Genomic DNA, 21,507 nt, shown 5'->3' with positions numbered 1-21,507 from the left:
TTTTTTTTTTTTTTTTTTTTTTACAAGTCAAGAGATTTCGGGAGCTAAAATCTAAACATGAGGTCCTAAGAACTTCAGACTCAAACTCCCGGAGTAGATGGGTCCTCGGAATCTGAATGTGCACGAGAGAACAAGTCCATAAACCTCCTCTTCCTTCTAGCATCTTGGTGGAGCAAAGCGTCTTTCCGACGAAGCAAGTCGTCCTTCTCAATCATCCTCTGGTTCTGGATAAAAAGCTCACGGCTCTGTTGGGCTATCTTCCCTTTCAAAGTCTCATTCTCTTGCTCGAGCTCCTGGCATCTCCTCTTCCAAGTTTCTTTTTCTTGCCTTTCTTTGGTTAATTGTTCATGAAACTCTTCCTTGGTGTCGAAGGGGATAGGCAAGGATGATGGTGGGATGGTGGACGATAGGTATCTAGGTAAGCGGTAGGGTAGGCCAAAGCTCTTGGTCCTATCAATAACCCACTGGGTATAAGATTCGTGCACATAGTCTGATTTCTTTCCCAACTGACTTCTGCTGAGTCTGCGGATAGCGCTCCAAGCTTGTGCGAATCTTTCCCTTTTGTTCGAGTGATCTCCATGGTTAAGATAGAATTCATTAGTCAAGGCAAGGTTGTTTGGTTTTGTCTTTATCGGGTACCCAAATTGTCGTCGAGCGAGGAGTGGGTTGTAGCTAATTCCGCCACGCATACCCAAAAGAGGTACGTTGGGATATTCACCACAACTCACAATAATCTCTCCAACATCACTAGCTGCTTGGTACCAAACAATGTCAGATGGGTCAAGAGTCATGATTCGGCGAGGCCAAGAAAGTTTGTCATCATTGGTCTTGAAGGCGCGGGATTGAGGTAAGTGGGAGGTAAACCACTGATAGAGTAAAGATGTACAACAAGAAATGGTTCCCCGGCCAGCCTGGGTACGGTCATGGATAGAATGGTAGGTATCGGCGAGTAGAGTGGGTACGGGGTTCTTTGTAAGAAAGATTTTAATGGCATTGATATCGATGAAGTTGTCAATATTTGGGAAGAGTAAAAGGCCATATATAAGGAGGGCTAGGATAGAATGGAAGGCAAGTATACTAGCTGCTTCAGCAAATATGGAGGCTTGTTGGTAGAGGAAGTGGGTGGGAAGACCTTGGAGGCCTCCTTTAGAGGTAAGGTTTGCTTGGATGATGGAGGTTTTAAGATGGAGGGCGGCTGCGATGTCGGAGGGTTTAGGGGTAGGCTCAAAACCATGGAAAGGTATCTTGTCTGGCACAGGTAAGCCAACTAGGTAGGAGTACTCTTCAAGTGTGGGGACAAGCTGGTAATCGGGAAATGTGAAGCAATGGTAGAGCGGGTCATAGAACTGAACCAGGGTCTCTAGGCATCCTTCCTCAACATCTACTCTAAGAATTCTGAGCAACTTCCCATGATGAGCTTGAAAATCAACTGGATCACTTACTAAAGATGCTAGCTCCCTTAATCTCAATAGGTCTGTTTTTTTGAAAAGGTACTTCCTAGTGCTTCTCAGTGGGATGTCCATATCTACAAAGTTTACAAAAAGCTTGTCTAAGTCCTTCGATAATTTGGGTGAAAAAAAAGAGCTTATGCATGGATGCATGTATGCATGATTATGCCAAAGTACGGAGAAAACATGGTGAAGTTAAATCCAAAATGTTGGAGTTAAGGGTAAACACGTCATTTGGTAAGGACTATGGTTTCATATGTACCTGTATCACGGGTTCTACCAAGTTCCCAAAGTCATTGACCACTTCCGGATATTGTCGGATTGCGGGACTACTCCCGGTCCAACAATGTCCATAGGAAAGCCTCGTTTGAGTGTAGTATCGCGTATCAACTAATTCAAGACTACTCTTGATTAGCCACCGCACTACGTCCTAAAAAGCTAAGATGGGTTAAAGGTAACTAAAGGTCCTCAACTTCATAGGTCGCTTGGAAATATTAATGCTGAACACGACTACTCATGCCAACATAGTAATATTCCCAAGATCCCTCCATTGAGCGGGGTTATCACATGTGCCACATCCGAAACTCACTCTCGGAAAGACACTATGATTATACCACCATCCTATCTTATGTTTCCCTCAAGTCCGGGTGTAGGACTTATCTCACCACTCACGTAAAAGATAAACACTTAAGCACGTATTTACAGTTTCAAATAATAACAAAGCATAAAGATGAAAAAAACAAGATAGGTTTAACCCACTTAGGAGTGTGGTCCCCAGTGGAGTCGCCATTTTTCTGTCGCGGTGATTTTTGGATATCAAGCTATTGATTAGCATTGACTCGCAATTTTTAAGATCACCACCGATCTTTTATTTTTCCGAAGAAAAGGGAGAAAGCTCGAAAAACCCTATTTTTTAAGAGATCAAAGGTCCGGGGGTTGGTTACGCAAAGGGAAGGTACTAGCACCCTAAACGTCTATAGTACTCTATAGGAACCTCTTGCTTATTTTATCTTTATGCTAAATTGATTATTTGTTTGGAAATAAATGCTTAAGTGTGAAAAGATTAAAGAGATAGGTTTGAAGGAAAAGAGAAGAAATGTTTTTGTTATTTTTATTGATTTGGAAAGACAAAGTCTTTTGCCTACATACCCGAATGGGATCAAAATCATGTAGTTCGGGGTAGAAAGTCGAGTGGTTGGTTTTGATTGATTTTAAAGTTCGAAAAAAGAAGAGTTTAGACAAGGTAAGAGGCCGAAAAGGCATAGAAGAAATAAAAGAAGTGAGTTCGATTGATTTTAAATTAGAAAAAATGTTTTGATTGATTAAAGATTGATTAAAGATTTGATTAAGAAAGAAAGAAAAAGATTGACCCCTTTTTTTGAAATTTTGATTATGGAAAGTTTTTGGTTTTTGACTTTTCTCTCTTTTTTTTTTTTTTTTTTTTTGATCTCTAGTTATGTAAAGATAAGTCTAAACGCGCCGGATCCTTAAAATGACGTTGGATCAAGTGAGGGTCCTTTTCCTCGGATGCGGTTCAAATTACATGATCGTCCTCGGCAGAAAACATAAAAATAAATGTGAGTGTCGGTGCAGATTCTCATTTTTTTTTTTTTTTATTTACATTTACATTGGACCTAGATACATTCTAATTGGCAATAATAAATAAAAATTGCAAATGCATTAAAATAAATATGCTAGAAGAAATAATAAAATGCATGAAATACAAAACAATAAATACATATGGTGCATAAAATAAATAAAGAAAATAAAATGCAAGACATAAAAATAAATATAATGCTGGAAATAAATAAAAAAAGGAAAATAAAAATGCAAGACATAAAATAAACATGATGCTAAAAATAAATAAAAAATGCAAGACATAAAATAAATATGATGCATAAAATAAAAAATAAACAAAATAAAATAAAAAATGCAAGACATAAAATAAGTATGATGCTGAAAATAAAATGGAACGAAAATAAAAATGCAATACAGAAAATAAATATGATGCTAAAAAAGAATGCGAGACATAAAAATAAAAATGCAAGGCAAAAATAAATAGGGTACATAAAATAAAGAAAATAAAAGTGCAAGACAAAAAAATAAATATGATACTGGAAAATAAAATGCAAGACGTAAAATAGATATGGTGCTGGAAAATAAATAAAGAAAATAAAAATGCGAGGCATAAAATTAAATATGATGCGTAAAAATAAAAATGCAAGACATAAAATAAATATGGTGCGTAAAAAAAAGAAAAAAAAAAAAAGGGGGTGCAGTAAGGAAAAGGGGGGGTGAGAGTAGGAATCGGAAAAGAAGAAAAAGAGAAAAAGAAACTGGGCCAGAGAGGAGTCCAACGGGCCAGAGGGGAGAACCGGACCGGTTTGGTTCAAGGGAAAAAACCAAACCGGTCCAGCCTCTATATAAGGGCTAGGGGGCCGGTTTTTTCATTTTTCAAAAGCTTTTTCTCTCTCTTCTCTTTTTCTCTCTTCTCTTTTTCTCTCTTCTCTCTCCTCCTTTCCGAGGTTCTCAGCGGCCTAGAACACCCTCCGGCGCGGCGGCCGCTGGCGGCGCCACCGTGCCGGAGTAGCTCAAGCCCCCCCTTTTTTTACCTCTCGAACCCTCTTCACTCACTCGTTATGAATCTGAGGTTCGTTTTCAAAAAACGCGACACAGCAAGCCTAGATCTAAACTTAAAGCGGGTAGAATCCTACCCTTTTCTTTCGTGTTTGGTTGGGTTGAAACGGTTTTGGGCTGGTAACCGGTGAGTTAGGACCGCGTAGTGTATGGTTCTGGGTTAGTATTATCTTGGTTTATGCCGGTTCGGCTTCCGTGGTCTGTGTGATGATTGGGGTACGAATAGTGTGATTTGTGGTTATGGAATACGAATCTGTGGTGTTGAATGTGTTTCGGATTTCGTTTCTGTTGGTTTTTTTTTATGGTTGATTTGTACGGATTTGTGAAAACGGTGGTGGGTGGTGGCCTGAGGGAGGCTGTGTTGGTGGTTTTCGGTGGCTTGAGGGAGGCTGTGTTGAGTGGTGGCTAGTGGTGGCTTGGCTGTTCCGGCGCTTTGACTGTCCGTATTCACTCCGCTCTCTGACACGCACAGTAATTAATGCAGCATTTAAAGGACATAATTAGGGTAAAAAACGAAGAGCCCCTCTGGGCCTGGACCAAAAAAAGAGACAGAAAAGAAGAAAAAGGAAAAAAAAGGAAAGGAAAAAAAAAAACAAAATATAAAACAGCAAAAATAAAATAAAATAAAATAAAATAAAAATAAAATAAAAACGAAAAAAGGATACTAATAAAGATATTAATAAAAAACGGAAATAATAAAAACACTTAATAAAAGGAAAAAAAAAGAAGAAAATAATAACTAAAAAAATAATAATAATAATAATAATAAAAAAGGTAAATAAATAAATAAAAAAAAGGGCGTCTTCAAAACAAAAATGAGGTATTTTAAAATACCTCCCTGCCGAAATTTCATCTGAAATGATGGAAATTTCCGGCTTAAAAGACGAGAAAAAAAAGAAATAAAACGGGTCAAAAATGGGGTATGACAAGCAGCATCTGACTATACTAATTGGTAAGTTACTTTACCAACAACTATTTTCTTTTTTTACTCAGTTGAAATCAAATGGAAAAGATAATTGAGGAGGAAGAGAAAAACAAGACAGTTAACAATAGTCTTAGATATTTCATCTATACATAGTGGTTTTTCTACAACTGTCAAATCTTAATTTTAAAGTGCATCACATTATTTTTTTTCTTTTGTATTGTGCTGCTAGTGGGTGAGATATAGAAGCATAATATCTTGATGAACTAAACATGGAAGATATCTTCTTTAGGACCTGTTTGTAGGCAATGGATAGTGATTTATGATGACAAAGGGAAAATTGGTGCTATAAAACTCTAGGCTCTCGCCATGACATGGTCGAGCATGGGGTTGAATTCATTATGGATCTATTGTAGACAGTATTACCTTGCATTTGTAAGAGGCTAATTTTGTATGCAAATATGTGACCTCCTAGTCACTTGGCTGCAAATCTAACTATTGTACCAAGGTTTTCTTTCAGTGATTTATGATGATAACGATTTATTTCTATTTTGTTTTAGTAATGTTCAAGAAGTATGCTTTTATTTTTGGATTTGCAAAATTTCAAGTATATAATTATTATTTTTAAATTTTATATACATGACACGTATGTATTTGTTAGATAACCCCATAAGTAGTTAGTGTGTATGGAAAATAGTTGAATCCAACATTATCGGACTTTCAGATGAAAGCTACGACATGGTTGTTTTGACATTTTTTTACTTCGGAAAGTGTATTTTCCAGTTCAACATGTTCCAATGCATATCCAAACACACCCTTAGTACTTCGTAGTTACCTATCTATGAGTTATATTAACAGCGGGTTAGTTGTGTCAGATAGTTTGATTAAGGCATGTTACCAATAAATAAGTATTGGATTGGGTGTTGAGAGGGAGGATATCCTGTCATTTTGTATTGTAACAGGATTGGGGCATTTTGGCTTTAGGGAGGTGTAAACCTGTGAAGTTCCACAAGTTTAAACTTTTTTCTTTCTGCAATTCTGTAGTCCTTTTATTATTCTTTGTCATCCCTTACAATATTTTGCACATATTGAATTCTAAATATTTTAAGAATAGTTTATTGAATTGGATATTGCATCCAATATGTATATTGTATGATTTGTGTGAGCATCATAAGTCTGGTAATTTATAAAATGATATAAAATGTATGGTAAAATCTAGCTATTAATACTTATATTTGTACAAACATTTTTTGCTAATGGAGTATAATTGGTCCAAGCTAGTACAGAAATTACTAATATCATATGTAGAAAATCTGAATATTATTGCTTGCACTGGAATACAATCATGAGTCTGCCTATATAGGCCATTGATAATCAAGAATAACAAGAAATAAAGAATAAAATCTTCCTAATTATTTCCAAATCTTCCTAATTATCATGAGTATTATTGTTTGCACTGAAATACAATTCATTCTCTTTTGATATGTTGTGATCTACCATAAGCAAGAACAAAGCCCAATGATGCAACCAATGCCACCAAATAACCAGCTATTGTCCCATAGCTCACAGAAATGGGCCATTCCTACAAATAATATGAAAACTATGTTAATGCTATAAAACAACACATCAAATGAACTATATCATTTGAAAATCAATTAGAGAAGCAGTCCATTAGTTTATACCACTATAACAATCTAACAGGTTTTGGGTTAGAGAACGAATGTTTTATACTTCAGAAAGATAAACAATGTCAAAACATAAAACAGATGAATCTAATTATCTTAAATTACAATCTTTTCACATTCTAGATTTGTGTATGATCTAACTTTCTGTTAGTAGTTTATACCAAAAACAAAAATGACAATAAAATTAACTAAGGGCAAAGTTCACAGGGCGATAAACAGCTATTGTCTGTCATGCTATTAAGAAAAATTTCCTTTCCAAAAAAAAACCTCAAAAGCATGGTAATGGTGTGAGAGAGGTATACTTCAGAAACATTTGATCATAAACTCATGAAGGAATATAAATTATTGAAACATGATCAGGGATTAATCAAGTAAAATAGGATTGATAAAACGCTAAAAATAATAATAATAATAACAATAATAATAATAACTAGTGAGAAAATGTATTGAGGCTTATGAAATAATAAAACTCTCGTGAGAACTGTTTCCTGTTTGCTCTGAACAATGGTCAATGAAATGAAATGATGAATTCAAAGACAAAGGATTAGAAAAGGGAAATCAATTACCTGCCATGGCCTCTCCCAGTCAAGAGGCATTGGCCAAGCCCCAAACCATGCTCCAATAACTGCTCCATGTGCTGGTAAACAAATCAGGTACTCTATAGATCCTTTTGGCCTAAAATAGTATCACAATAATAACAATATTGTAATTAAAAGTAACTAATTGAAGGTCCAAAATAAATATACAGAGCTATCAAAAAAGTAGTTCAACATACAGCATTAATATATATTTTCCAAAATCCCAATAAAAGAAACTTTACATAACCAAATATGTAATGAATTAAGAAATTATTTGCTAGAAGGATCATACTTTGTTTGTGCAAATATACGTCGCCAGTCAGCCCACGATGAACCAAGAACACATGACGCTGGAATTGTCTGCAATAACACTAGATGTGAATTTATAAAAGTATACATAAACATGGGGTCACAGTTTAAAAAATGTCCGTCCTGACAAAAGTTGTAAACTTGTAAATCATTAAGGAAAAAAAAGGAAGAGAACTGATAAGAAAACTCTGAAAATTAATTTCACAGCTAGAAAATATAGTTGTTAACAATAATTGAAAATGGTGTTTGAACTTTGAATTGACATTGGAAGTCTGAAAGTTATGATGATAAAACTCAATGACTTTCACTTCAACTGGCCGGCCGCTATACTTTTCTGAGGTGAGATGCTTAGGAGCAAGAACAGAAACAAAGGCTAAAATCTGGAACCTTCCACAGTCAAATCAAATGTAAGTTGTACATGATCAAGGGGACTAGCATCTGGCAAATTTATGGGGGTTTCGTTTTACCTTGTAAAAGATTAAGCTAATGCCTTAGTAGCTTATGAGCAAACACGTTTTCAAACAGACATGAAGTCCAAACTATCGTTTTTTAATTTTAACTTTAATAACTAATAAGACAAACATTTGTATAAATGGTCAATTTTTTTTTCAAATAGTAAAAAGTAAAGGAAAAGAATATGCAGACAAAATGCAAAGTATCAATAATCATATAAATCAAGAATATATATGAGAGACAAGTTCAATCAAAAACACCAAAACAATCTCCAAGGAGCTGTAACTATAAGCAAGAGAAGGGCAATGAAATAGTCACTCACTGTGAACACAGACATCATAAGAGCCCAATTTACAGTCTTGGGAAGATACCTGTCCCAAAAAGTCACAACATGCTCTAGTTATTCGTAGACATTTTCAAAGTCAAAACTGAAAATACATATTTGAAGACATAATAGAAGAGGGTAAACAGTTGCAGAAAAGATCACATATATAGCTTAAAAGAACAAATGAACAATAGTAATTACACTTAATCCTTTATCTCATCAACAACAAGCTCCATGTGGAGAGTTCTAAGAAAAAATACTACTCTACAAACAACTGATTTAACATACTGAAATGTAAGAGGCGCCCCTACGGCAACAGCTCCTAAAAAATTCAGTAGTGCCCCTGCAAATTGAAAAATACTACTATGTTTATCAAAATCTTACAAAATGGACTTCTAAGTTCAGGTCGCCAAGTTTGCAAGACTAGATAGATGCAGGTGATTCAATAACAGTCTGATAATGAGTGACCCAATGGGCCTAACAATAATAACTATGATAGACTCTGTTACAATGTAGGTTTGAGTTTAACACAACCAACTTATATTATACTATTTTAGTCATATAACTAGTTGATGTCTCTGTAACAATAAAAAGAAAAGTACCAGAAAATAAATAAATAAAACAATGTTTGAACTCACCAACAGGCACTCCTAGAACCCCTCTCCCAACCGCTCGCAAGTACTACAAAGAATAGAAGTCACACGACAAAAACTTTAGAATAACCCCAGAAATCATATAATTGCTTCATTTCGGAGAAATTAAGGAACACACATTACCGTGCATTGCTTTCGATTTTGTCGATATCGACTGTATAGAAGAATCACAATGGGGAGCTCTATAATCTAAACGACGTGGCAGAATGAGAAAATGAGAAAGGAACTAAGAAAAGTAGAAAACGAAAAGAAAATTGAATTGAGAGTACCCAGATGAAGAAGAGTGTGAGAGAAGAATGAGTAACGAGTTCGATGGAGTAGACAGTGTTCGCAATCCAGAAGGCGAAGGCCAAGCCAAGCGCGCATAATGCATTGACTATAAGGGCTTCTTGGGCTGAGATTGGTGGTGGTTGCAATTCCACGGTTGGTGGTGGAAGAGGCCTGGGAGGATCTTGTGGAGGTGGTGGCATCTGCTGCATACCAGGGTGAGCTGGCCTGAACTGCTGGACTTGAGGTGGAGGTGGCATTGCGGGTGGTAACAATGTTTGACCTGGCTGTTGCTGATGCCACGTTGGTTGTCCAGGAACGGGCATAGGCTGGAATGCAGCAGCTTGAGGGGGTTGTGGACGGAGGGCAGGAATTGCAGGAGGAGCAACCCCATTAGCAAAGGGTCGGGGAGGCACCGGAGCAACGCCATTAGCCTGAGGAACACTCGGAAGTGTTGGAGGTCCACTGGCAAATAAAGTATGAGGTCTGCTCTTCTGTGTAGTTGGGTTACTTGCAGCCAAAACTCTTTCTGCACCATAGAAATATTAGCGGATAGCCAGATAGTACAAAAACAGACTGCATTTATTAATCCCAAAAAGTAGTTAGTACTAGTAGCAAGAAAGGGCCTCACCAGCCGGGGTACCATGCCGTTCCCCCTCAGTGTCTTTCTTGTAAGCATATGACACTGTAATTTGACGATTGCAAAGATATTGTGCATTCATTGCCTACAAAATATAGAAAAATTCAATATATGTGGCGTGGGAATGCTTTTATAATCTATTGTTCCGTATGATTTGGATATCCAGACAACAAAATTGAAACAGATAACAAATTTATTTTCATGCATACATTAATATAAAAATAAAAGGGGCACTTTCATATCCCTGATTTATAACTTTGGTTGAATTTTGCATCCTAATTTATTAAATTCACTCTCTAATTTAACATTAATAATGTTAACTTCACCCCTTCCATCCAATTTAACCTTAAGAGTTAACATGAACAGAACAAAATAAGCATGCTTCCCACCAGTCTTCATTCTTTAGAAGGGGCATTACAGCATTTGAATATACTTTGGGCCATATTAGGCAAAAAAAAAAAAAAACAGAAGGCTCCATTAGCTTGGCTGAATTTTTTTATTGTTTTGGTTTCCTATAGTATTATCCCATGCGGTAAGAGAGACACAAATCTCTCAATGTACAGTCAAGCCCTAGAGGGCGAAACCCTCCCAACAATGCTCTCTATACATATGAATCCAAGACTACATACAACACAAGCTGGTCAATGAGTCTAACATTATATAAATGATTGCCAACCATGTATCCATATATATTTTTATTTGTTCTTGAGTGTTATATATTTTAGTGAGTTAGTTCCAATTCATGATCCACAAGTACTGAATAAGTATAACAAAAGAATGAAAGGTTGGCCTCACACTATATTCCTACAAATGATTCAAACACTAGACTGAGGCATACCTCAATGGCTGAATCAGATGCCTCAAATGAATCATAGCTAATGAAGCCAAAACCACGGGAATTTCCTGTGTCAGGATCTCTCATGATCTGCAACACAAAGCCTTGTATGTTAGATCATATACATAATGTTTGAATAAAATGAATCCTTTCAGGTATGGGGGGGTTGTGTTTAAAGAACAAGAGACTAAAAACAGGTGGTTATTTTAATTGTCATTGGCTTGATACCAAACGTTTTTAAACAAACAAAATGGTAAATGCTAACAAAGAGAGATAAGAAAATTGCAAAACATGAAAAGTATTAGCAACTGCTACTAGCTGGATACTGTTACATAAGTGACACAAACATGATGAAATTAGATATATAATGAAATATATTTGAAGAGAAAAACCTTTGGATTAGTAACAATAACTCCAAATGCACTGAAAGTGTCATACAAGAGCTTCTCATCTACATCCTGCAACAACATTAGGAACACTCATGTATAAGTCTTGAATTCAATGCATAACTGCATGAGTCTGTTTAACACTTCCATAATTTGGTGACTTACAGGATCTAGATTGCCAATGAAAAGATTTGCCCCAACATCCAAGCTGTTTTTATCTTGGGATGCCTGGAACCAAAAAATTGTAAAATCAATCAAGCAGCATGGAAACTAAATATTTTGTTAATCAAGTGACATGGGTGTTAATACAAGGAAGAAATATAGCAGGACTTGAATGGAGAGTACTACAAAGTTCGTACAAATAAAATACAGATATGAAAGAATAATCACTATGTAAAAAATAAGAGATTCAATTATATAGAATGATATCTAGCAATGGCATACAATAAAAGTTCAATACTACCTAGTAGTTAGTACTTAGCACCAAGGTTATCAAAGGCAGAATGCCAGAATTCTGTCACATAAACAGGCCATAGTTGGCCTCCATTCACAAATTGCCAATGGCAGAGGTGTTGAAAAACGCCACTTATAGTGTTATGGTGGCACTATAATGGTTATGTAACAAAATTGTTTAGCAGTTAGCACACATTCTCATTTAAAAGGCTATAAATAAGCCTAGAGTCCTGAGATACAAGAGAACTAACATCCCTCAAGAAGAAGTGGTCATGGAGATTCACGGAAATCCTGAATCAGTTAGTAAATGACTGTTTTTGTTTTGTTATTTGTTTTGCATTAATACTTTCAATCACACATACCAAACATTTTAGAATGGAAGAAAATAAAAACTTGAATTCAGAAGGGAAGCAAGCACAGGAACAAGAACATGAGAGTTGTACCCGTTGGTATAAGTAAGTATTCATACCTTATTGACACGGATGGGTTTTCCATTAAGCTTAATCATGTTAAGCACCTTGATGGCCTGCAATAGAAGAAGAGCATGTTAGGTAGGTTTGGAGAAGTGAGTTGGAAATAACAGAATAGAATAGTTACATACACAGTCAGCATCTTCTTCACTGCGGAATTCAACAAATCCATAACCCTGATGTTCGTTGGTGACTCTATCCTTTGGAACATAGACATTAACTGAAAGGAATGAAAAGGAGAATGAGTTAGAGTTTGTTTAAACCTAAAATTAAGAAAGAAAAGAAAAACATATTACCAACTGGACCAGCCTGAACAAACAATTCCCATAATAACTCCTCACTTATCTGCAGCAGAAAGAAGAAAAGGGATAAATAAACCCTAGAATAGAACTTAGAAGTGGTAATGAGTGAATGGAAGTGTGTGGAGAAAGAATAGTTACCTGCGGATCGAGATTGCCGACATAAACAGTAGCGTCTTGATTTCTCTCGGCCGCGTGTTGACCCAGCAAATTGGCTCCCACACCGGGCGCAATTCGAGTCGTCATCGAATCGAACAACCCTTACAACCCTTCTATTCTATCTGGATGGATAAAGTTACAAAATATAAGATGAAGAAGGACTCTAGTCATTACTAAAGCACGTGAATGAATGTCAAATAGGTTATGAGCAAACAAATAGTTACGCTTACAAATCTTGAGAAGAGAATAAGCACTGGACGGAAGAAGAAGAAGAAGAAGTGGGAGAATTAAGAAGTCAGGTAATAGGGACACCTGCGCTGCCGCAAGTTTATAACTTCGAGCTGGGCCGGAGCAAGATTTTACTTTTAAAAACATGGTTTGATTTCATGCTTCAAAATTGGAAATATTAAACATGTTTCTATTGAATTTTGTAAATTATTAAAATAGTTAGATACAGAATTATATACTTTAATATAATAAATATCAATTAAAATTAACTACGTATTTTGGTATAATAAATATAAATATCAATGACAACAAGAATATATAAGATTTGTTTAGTAATAAAGGAAAAAAAAAAGGAGAGATACTGGGAATTCGAATTTTCTTATTAACAAATCTATATTAATAATTAATATTTATCGATAATATATATATATATATATAATACATTAAAAAATTAATTTATATTTTTTATTAAATAAACTTAAAATAAAGAATGAACTTATTTCAACTTTATAAGCCTAAAAATATGTATTTAAGTTAACAAATAATATATATACACCAATAACACTAAAGACTTTTAGAAGAGTATATTTCTAGTACTCTTCTTTTTAGAATATTATATCATCAGAAATTTTATTATATTATAACCTTTTATTAAAAATGTATGATAAATTTATTAATTTTTATAATAATTATTTTATAAATCTAACTAAATTTTGTTTGAGTTTGGTACAGATTATATTGAAGCACCGGTTGAGGGGGAACGTAACCTTTTATAAAATAATATTTCTATTTATTTAATGCAAATATTATAATTAATTTTGTAAAATATAGAAATTAATATAGATATATGAAATTATCCAAACTAAAAAATAAAATTTCATGCAATTATAAAGACAAAAACATGCACACTTTTTTATCATTAAGTACTCATTTTAATATTTTTTTACAAAATATAATATTAATATAAATTTTATATTAGATAAAATAATGTTATAAAATTAATTTTTTTAATTTATTATATTTTTATAATCTTATATATTATATTTTAAAATATAATATATAAAATTAAAGTCTATTTTCCATATATTAAAATATATATATTTATATAAGTTTTATTTTATTTTATATATTATATTTATCTTTTAAAATAATATTTGTAATTTATTGATAATATTTTTATATCTATATTAAGATATTCGTGTTATTTATTATATTATAGATAAAGAATAATGTCAATAAAAAAAATAAAGTTAAATCATTTTATTTAATTACATATCTTTATTATATAATTTACTTCCTTTAGAAAATTTCTTACCTAATTAAATAAATTTAAATATAAATAAAATAATACTATTATAACAAATAATAAAAATATCTTAATATAGATAAAAAAAATATTATCATTAAATATTATATATAAATATTAAAAAATAATAAAATATTAATATTTTATGAAATTATAATTTATGTAAAAAAATATATTTTATATTATATATTTTTATTTAATAGAAATACATAAGATTATAAATATATATATATATATATATATATATATATATAATAAAACTCAGATAAATATACATATTTTAGTTTATGTGAATATAGAATTTAATCTTATATATTATATTTAAAAGAATAATATATAGAATTAAAAAAATAAAATAAATTAAAAAAATAAAATTTTTATTTATTTTATATAAAATTTATATTAATAAAATATTTTATATTAAATATTTAAATAAATATTTAAGTATAGTGATAAGATAATATATTTCTTATTTCAAATATCAGTTTTATTTTTTCTTTAAACATTAAATAGTAAATTAAAAAATAAAAACAAAAATTAGTAATTAAACCTTTTTTCTATTTGACTAAAGTAAGTGTTTTTTTAGAAGGATTATCCATGTAATTTAACATTTTTTTAAATTTTCGATCCTTAAAAAAATTATTTTAACTTTAGTTGTTGTAAAATATATTTATTTTATTTTTTTGTCCTTGAAGGATTTTAAAAAAATTAAAACAAAAATAAAACATACTAAATCATATAAACTAAAAATGCATTTAATTTTTTTAATCAGAAAATATAAGATATTTGGTTTAAAAATTAAATTATTTGACATTTATAACACTTTAAATGATAAAGCAATTTTAAAATCTATAAACAAATATTAAAATCGGCTTACAATTTAAAATCAATTTTAAAACTAGTTTTAAAAACACTGACTTCATAATGGTTCAAAAAATTTAAACCAATTTAAATAAAGATAAAAATTGGATTTTAAAGCTAAACAAATTTTAATGGTTTGATTGTTTAAATCATGGACACCAATGAAATCCCGTTAAATAGCTGTTACAATCGTACCACTCCACCATTCGACCAAAAAGAAATTTGAAAATTAATACGATATTAAGTACTAACCATAAAAATGTGGCTGATATTATAATAAAATAGGGAAAAAATGCAATTGTTGTTCAAAGCAACTAAAAGAAACAACTCTGAGAATAATAGGTCGGACTCAAATAAATAAAAAGACCACTAAATGTCTTATTTTGCAACAAAATTTTCATCACAAGTTGTCTCCAAAACAAAAATTTATGCCTTCAAGCGACCATAAAACTTTTGTTTCTCCTGAGTGGTCTGGAAGCGGCCATGTCCAGACTTGGACGAGGTGTCGATGAACTTGAGTTTGATCTCTTCCAGAGCCACCCGCGATGTCTGCTTGAGAAGAGACCGACGAAGAGTGATAACCCGCTTCTTCGGTCCAACACAGCATCCCTTCACCATAATATAATCATCCTTCACCACACCATAATGAGGGAACCCACCCATAGGAGTAATATCCTTCTCAGTCCTGTCATTAGGAAACAAGATGATCAAATACTGCACTCTGATATAAATAACCTAAAATAGAAACAAAAAACACAAATGTACCTGTCAAATTCAGTGATGGCTGAATGGGACTCATGATCTGCCTTGGCAACCTTGTAGATCTTTTTATTCAGCTCAGTGCGGTGATGATATCCATTCTGACCGGCCCTGGCAACAGTGAAAGAAACACGAGCAGGGTGCCAGGCACCAATACAAGCAACCTTCCTTAGACCCCTGTGAGTCTTTCGAGGAAGGCGAGTGACGCCCCACCGAGTTACGACACCTTCATAACCTTTACCCTTAGTCACTCCAACGATATCTATCATCTCATCTTTTTGGAAAACAGCATCCACTGGGATTTGCTTCTCGAAGAAGCTATATGCATAGTTCACCTTCTGGTCAACTGTCCCACCATTAACTTGGATCTCCATCAAATGTGCTTTCTTCTGTTTTAGACCCTTCAACTTCCTTATCTTCAGTAAACAAAAAAATACATCACATTACATTAGCCGGTTAAGCTTTCAATATGGAAAAAAACTTGACACAACAACCCATTCTATTACCTGAGTATGAGCCAGAACACGAATGACAGTTGCATACTTCTTCAATTTCTCAAGCTGAGATTCAATATCTTTCTTTCCTTCCTCAGTTTCATATTTTTTTGAATATTTGGTAAAAGCCTTCTTTTTAGATTTGCACCAGTTCTTATAAAATCGTCTCTTGACTTCTTCACTTAGATGCTGAGCCCAAACAGTATTCAGTGTGCGAAGGCCACGAGGTGTCTTCACATATCCCACAACTCCAACAACAACCAATGGAGGAGTTTCGATGATAGTGACAGCTTCACATGTCTCTTTCTTATGAAGCTCTACATTGGCATAAAATGTCATTAGGTACCAAGCAACAAGAAACATACAAGCCACAACGGTAACAAATAACAATACCCCAAAAATTGATCACATGATGATATTAAAAAGAATGTTAAAAACAGAAAATGAACAACTTTCTTATAAAAGGCATCCGGATATTATAGTGAATGATTAAAATCTAAATAGCAAAAACTTTGAGAAAAACCATTATAAGTGTTATCTGCTTCACTTATAACAGAAAAAATACAAAAAATTTAAATACCTTTAACTAGCCTGGTGATTAGACATTTAATGTTGAAGTAGAGCTACATTTGTAAATACTGGTTTTACAATGCTACAGTTTAACAATAAAAAATATTACCCTTCCCACATTCAGAATTTAAAATTAAAAAAAAAGTCACACTTACTTGATCCAGGTTTCTCAACCTCTCTAACAATGTGGGTCATTCCAGCCTTGTAGCCCACAAAAGCAGTCAACCCGCATGGTTGACTAGGATTGTCTTTTGGGAAAGCCTTCACTGCAGTGGCAATTCAAAAGTCATGTCACAAGAATTATCAATTACAACATATTGATGGAAGCTAATATCATGAAAAATAGGGTATACAGACTGAGGAAGTAGACAGCATGAATTTCTTTAAAGTAAAAGCCCATACAAGTACTTACCTTGTACTAATGTACATAAAAACAATGGTGTATTTTAGAGGGATAGTGTACCATCTACCATAAAATAATATTTGTAAAATTTAACAAACCACACCAAAAAAAATCAACAAAAATTATAATTGTTGCAATTACATAAATTTCATAGTAACGATGAATACAAATAAAGAGAACCCACAAACCCAAAACTTGACATACATAATACACAAATTGCAAAACCCTTCTCCAAAAGGAATAAAATCATAACTTGTTGCAATACTCACGGCATGTTTGGCATCTCATTAGATGATCTTGATTTAAGGTATATGTTCAAAAACATTTAATTCCACACTGATTCAACACTCAGATTGATTGAGTTGAATAAAAAAATTTATAGAAATTTTTTTATTACTAACTACTTTTAGAATTAAAACATCCAGCCATAAATCACCACTTGAATCGATTTCAACCAAAACCAATATCGCAAACAAACATCCAAAACTTAAAAACTCAAATCACTAATATCATAAAAAAAAATCTATAGTTTATGAAGTGTACTTAAAACATGTATCAATCCTACTACAAAATTCAATTAAAAATTTTGAACATCAAAATTGTTTATTTTCAACGTGTCAATGCATAAATCATTAACTCAAGTCAAACTAATTCAAAATCAATATTCCAAGCGAACACCGAAAACTCAAAAACCTCACTAATATGAAAAAATATATAGTATATGATGAATACTTCAAACATGTATCCATCCTGCTACAAAACTAAAAAAAATCCTTTTAATTTCTACGTGTCAGTGCCAAATCCCCGTAGTGATGAAGAAATGCTTCCAAACCAAAGGCCTATGGCAAAATGTATGCCAATTCTCGAGCTCATCTGTTTTCCATTCCAAAACCCGTTGACAGGATTTTGGCAAGAGCCGTTTCTGAGACTCCAGCCTTGATTAGTCACTTATTTTACGGAAGCAATTTCATTCACTCATCACAAGGAAGTGGCAATAACACAAATATAAAATAATCCCCTAACACAAACAAAATAATTTCAAACGCTTCAAGTTATTTTAGATCTGAAAACCCTTTGCAACATCATTTATAAATGTCGAGATGAAGAACAGTATCAAACATCCAAAGGTACAAACAAAAAATGTAGATCACCCTTTCCGCGATGACGAGAAGCTCGCTTCCTTGGGAGAAAGCCAAGGGAACCATGTCTCGGGTGCTCGAACTTCCGGTGAGACATCTTTTTCCAAATTCAACTGTCAAATATAAGACTTCATTCATAAGAAAAAACAAAACGGAAGATAAAACACTAACAGATCTATCGTAAACGAACAGAACAGATCGCAGGAAATGGTTGAAAACATACCCGCTGGCTGCGGCGCTACAACGACAAATAGAGAGAACGTTGAATGATGGTCATGCTTATACCCTCTGTCGTAATATATAAGCCACTCGCCGCGCCGCACTGCATTTTTTCGCACCCTAAAACAACTGGGCTTCAAGATGCGAAAACATTTCTTATGGGCTATTGGACTCTCCCTCTAATTGGCCCAAAACTAGTACACTCTTTCTCTTTTACTTTTTCTTATTTTTGAACGGATTAACTTCTTTGTTAATGTTAGGTAATTATTATTTATACCTTTCTTTTTAATAATATACTTTCTTTTATTTTTATTTTTCCAAAGATACCCTTCATCCATTAGAAACTTCCCAACGGCAACAACTTCAAACTACTAGCCTTGAACAAGTTCAAATCATCCACCCCAATATCACAACCTCCCCTCAAACAACTCCATCGACTCCACTCTAAACACAGTTTGCAACAAACAATAACATTGACTTCAACAGCCTGGTGGAAATCTTTGTGAGGAAGATCTTAATAACCATGGTCCAACCATGACATGCAAAATTGAAAATTACAATAAAATTGTGAATTTTCTAAAATATCAAAACTAAAATTGTAGGAAAAAATATAAAACTAAATTAAGAATCAGAAATTAAAATAGGACTAAAGTTACAATTTAGCCTAAATATTAAGATAAAAAAACATGAGTAACAAGGACTTGCAAAAATCATAGCAATGAAGGAACACAATACTTGGCAAAATTTTAGTTTTAAGTTTTTAAAATTTTAAAAGCTAAAATCATTTTTTACTTTGGTTTAATTCTACTTTTAGTTTTGTAAGTATCATAATTATGTCATTTTGATCACAAGTTCAAATTAGGCCATCAAGGTATCATAATTGTATAATTTTGGTCTCTCTTTAAGATTTTTATTAAAGAGTTAATAAATTTTTTTGACATGGGACTGTATGATAATGATGTGATGGTTAATGTGTTGCACCTCAAATACACTAACATGTCTCACATTTTTTTATCCTCACAATTATGATATCATATGAATTATAAAGTATAATTAAGTCATGTTAATACAAGTGTTAACAACACATTAGTTATTATGTCATTAAGATGACATCTAGTGTTATATCAACAATAATTTATTCAATATTTAATGGAATATTGATGAAGAGACCCAAATTACATAATTGTAATAACTGATATATCTAATTTGTGTAATTATAATCTAGATTGTAACAATTGCATAATTATGATACCTTTGACAAAGTATACCTAAAGGGGATAAATGCTTTGAGAAGAATGAGCTTTTGAGGAAAAATGGATCTTATGGATGAGATTTTGCATTAAATCTACTACAACATCATTCCTTGTGAATGGATCTCCTACAATTAAATTTTTGGTGGAAAATGATCTTAAGCAAGGTCACCTCATTGCACCTTTATTTTTCCTTAGTGGCGGAAGGTCTGGGGGGTCTTATGATGGATGCAAAAAGGAAATGACTCTAAGAAGGGGTACAAGTGGGCAGAGGTGGCTTGCAAGTATATATTTTACAATTAGTAGATCATACCCTATTCTTTGGGAATCCATCTTTGAGAAACATTTTAACCTTAAAGAGAATTTTAAGGTGTTTTGAAATTGTGTCTAGCACGAATATTAACTTTTTCAAAAGCATGGTTTGAAGGGTGGCTTTGGAGGAGAATTTGGTGTCAAGGATAGCCATGGTCTTGAATTATAGAATCATGAAGATCCCTTTCTCTTAACTTGGCCTTACAGTAGGGGCAAATCCATGGAAGGTGGAAACATAGAAGTCAATCACCTTAAAGATTAAAATAAAAAAGGATGACAAAACAAACATTTATCCTTTGGTGGGAGAGTATGTATCATTTGGTCGATTCTCTCCTCTTTACCTATTTATTTCTTGTCTTTATTTTGAGTACCTAAGAGTGTCGTTTGTATTTTTGAGAGTTTGTTTAGGAGGTTAGGATGAGAGGAAAAAGTTGCTTTGGGTTAGTTGAGACAATGTATGCAAACATAAAAAGGAGGGAGGTGGCGGTGGGCCGGCAGTTGCAGTATTGACCTGAACCTGTCCAGTGTGAGCCGGAGAGTTACGAGGTGGCGGTGAGACACTAGGATGCTGCTGCTGGAAGGTTTTGCACTGAGAGAGAACATGACCTTTGATGTTGCACCACTGACAGCGGCCGAGAAAAGGTTTGCGAGATGCTTTGGCATAGGTGTTTTTGAGAAGGATCCAGAGATCATGCGAGGTCTTGGTGTGAGACACCAGGGAGGCCACTTCATTAGAGAGAGTGGTGAGGAGAGCACCATATATAAGGCGGTCCTGTCGACGCCAGGTTTGGAAAACAGGATTCTGAGTTGTTACCGGAAGTGATGCAGTGGTGGGGTCGTTTCCGACGGAGTCGGCGTCGAAGATGTTGGAGCGGTGAGGATCGTTTCTGACGGCGCAGGAAAAGATCTATCTGGATATTGGAGGAGATCATAGCCATCAAGGAGAGCTTCAACTTGTTGTTTCCAATTAGGATAATTGTTGGGAAGAAGTTTGGTGACATTTGTGAAAGTGATGCAAGCAAGGGGTTTGGATGGCTCATGGGGGTTGGTAATAAAGGAGTTGTTGTCGGCCATGGGAGGCAAGGGTGGGGAACGACGTCCTTAATTGAAGAAATAGGGAATGGGTGGATTGTTTAGGCTGATACCATATAGAGGAATAAGTTTGTAACTTTTATTCATAAATTTGATATTAGTTTACAGTGATATATATACAAGTAAACAGCCCTAATATGTAGTGAATCAAGCTATCAATCTCCTAATAATTCTCAACAAATCAGAATTGGAAATAACAGATTTGCACAGATTTGCACGACTAAATAATTAAAGGAATTGAAGACTAATTATTATTATTGATAGGTCTAAGAATTAAAAATATCAAAGAATTTAAAGAGGAAGATTGGGGGAGGGGATGAAATAAAATTAGAGGAGGGTTGATGGGAGGGTGAAA

The 21,507-nt window shown here is 33.7% G+C and overlaps 3 protein-coding genes across 4 annotated transcripts; all 3 read right to left on the bottom strand.

Moving 5' to 3' along the window:
* Window positions 1–80: 80 nt before the first annotated feature.
* LOC114404123 lies at window positions 81–1,523 on the bottom strand. The gene has a single exon (XM_028367229.1). It carries the CDS (start codon window positions 1,521–1,523, stop codon window positions 81–83), a length of 1,443 nt encoding a protein of 480 aa, XP_028223030.1.
* A 4,782-nt stretch (window positions 1,524–6,305) lies between these two features.
* LOC114404122 (splicing factor 3B subunit 4-like) lies at window positions 6,306–12,900 on the bottom strand. 2 transcript variants are annotated; one of them, XM_028367228.1, is made up of 17 exons: window positions 12,750–12,895; window positions 12,502–12,641; window positions 12,358–12,406; window positions 12,193–12,281; window positions 12,061–12,117; window positions 11,304–11,366; window positions 11,145–11,210; window positions 10,756–10,842; window positions 9,909–10,002; window positions 9,280–9,806; window positions 9,134–9,199; window positions 8,996–9,038; window positions 8,646–8,700; window positions 8,355–8,403; window positions 7,563–7,630; window positions 7,259–7,367; window positions 6,306–6,589 (listed from the first exon to the last, which is right to left on the bottom strand). In XM_028367228.1, exons 2-17 carry the CDS (start codon window positions 12,604–12,606, stop codon window positions 6,476–6,478), a joined length of 1,641 nt encoding a protein of 546 aa, XP_028223029.1. In that variant the 5' UTR covers window positions 12,607–12,641; window positions 12,750–12,895; the 3' UTR covers window positions 6,306–6,475. The 2 variants fall into 2 exon arrangements, 1 of the variants encoding a protein (XP_028223029.1); XR_003664823.1 differs by having other exon boundaries at window positions 6,484–6,589; window positions 7,563–7,641; window positions 12,750–12,900.
* Window positions 12,901–15,135: 2,235 nt separating this feature from the next.
* Window positions 15,136–18,633, bottom strand: LOC114404120 (60S ribosomal protein L3-like). Its single transcript, XM_028367224.1, has 6 exons — window positions 18,503–18,633; window positions 18,292–18,392; window positions 16,893–17,003; window positions 16,180–16,484; window positions 15,680–16,089; window positions 15,136–15,599 (listed from the first exon to the last, which is right to left on the bottom strand). The coding sequence occupies exons 2-6, from the start codon at window positions 18,374–18,376 to the stop codon at window positions 15,341–15,343; spliced, it is 1,170 nt and encodes a 389-aa protein (XP_028223025.1). The 5' UTR covers window positions 18,377–18,392; window positions 18,503–18,633; the 3' UTR covers window positions 15,136–15,340.
* Window positions 18,634–21,507: the final 2,874 nt, after the last annotated feature.

The sequence above is a fragment of the Glycine soja genome, unplaced genomic scaffold (assembly GCF_004193775.1).
Source record: "Glycine soja cultivar W05 unplaced genomic scaffold, ASM419377v2 tig00000120_1_pilon_1_83969, whole genome shotgun sequence".
Lineage (NCBI taxonomy): Eukaryota > Viridiplantae > Streptophyta > Magnoliopsida > Fabales > Fabaceae > Glycine > Glycine soja.
The sequence above is the reverse complement of the archived record's forward strand: the minus strand, read 5'-3'. Positions and strand labels throughout refer to the sequence as shown.

Coding starts and splice junctions, on each gene's coding strand:
- LOC114404123 (XM_028367229.1), bottom strand. CDS start 1,523: ATGGACATCCCACTGAGAAGCACTAGGAAGTACCTTTTCAAAAAAACA.
- LOC114404122 (XM_028367228.1), bottom strand. CDS start 12,606: ATGACGACTCGAATTGCGCCCGGTGTGGGAGCCAATTTGCTGGGTCAA. Junction 12,407..12,501: donor TCGGCAATCTCGATCCGCAG/GTAACTATTCTT, acceptor TTTCTGCTGCAG/ATAAGTGAGGAGTTATTATG. Junction 7,368..7,562: donor CGTATATTTGCACAAACAAA/GTATGATCCTTC, acceptor ATACTATTTTAG/GCCAAAAGGATCTATAGAGT.
- LOC114404120 (XM_028367224.1), bottom strand. CDS start 18,376: ATGTCTCACCGGAAGTTCGAGCACCCGAGACATGGTTCCCTTGGCTTT. Junction 17,004..18,291: donor TTCTCGTCATCGCGGAAAGG/GTGATCTACATT, acceptor TTGCCACTGCAG/TGAAGGCTTTCCCAAAAGAC. Junction 15,600..15,679: donor GCCATCACTGAATTTGACAG/GTACATTTGTGT, acceptor TCCTAATGACAG/GACTGAGAAGGATATTACTC.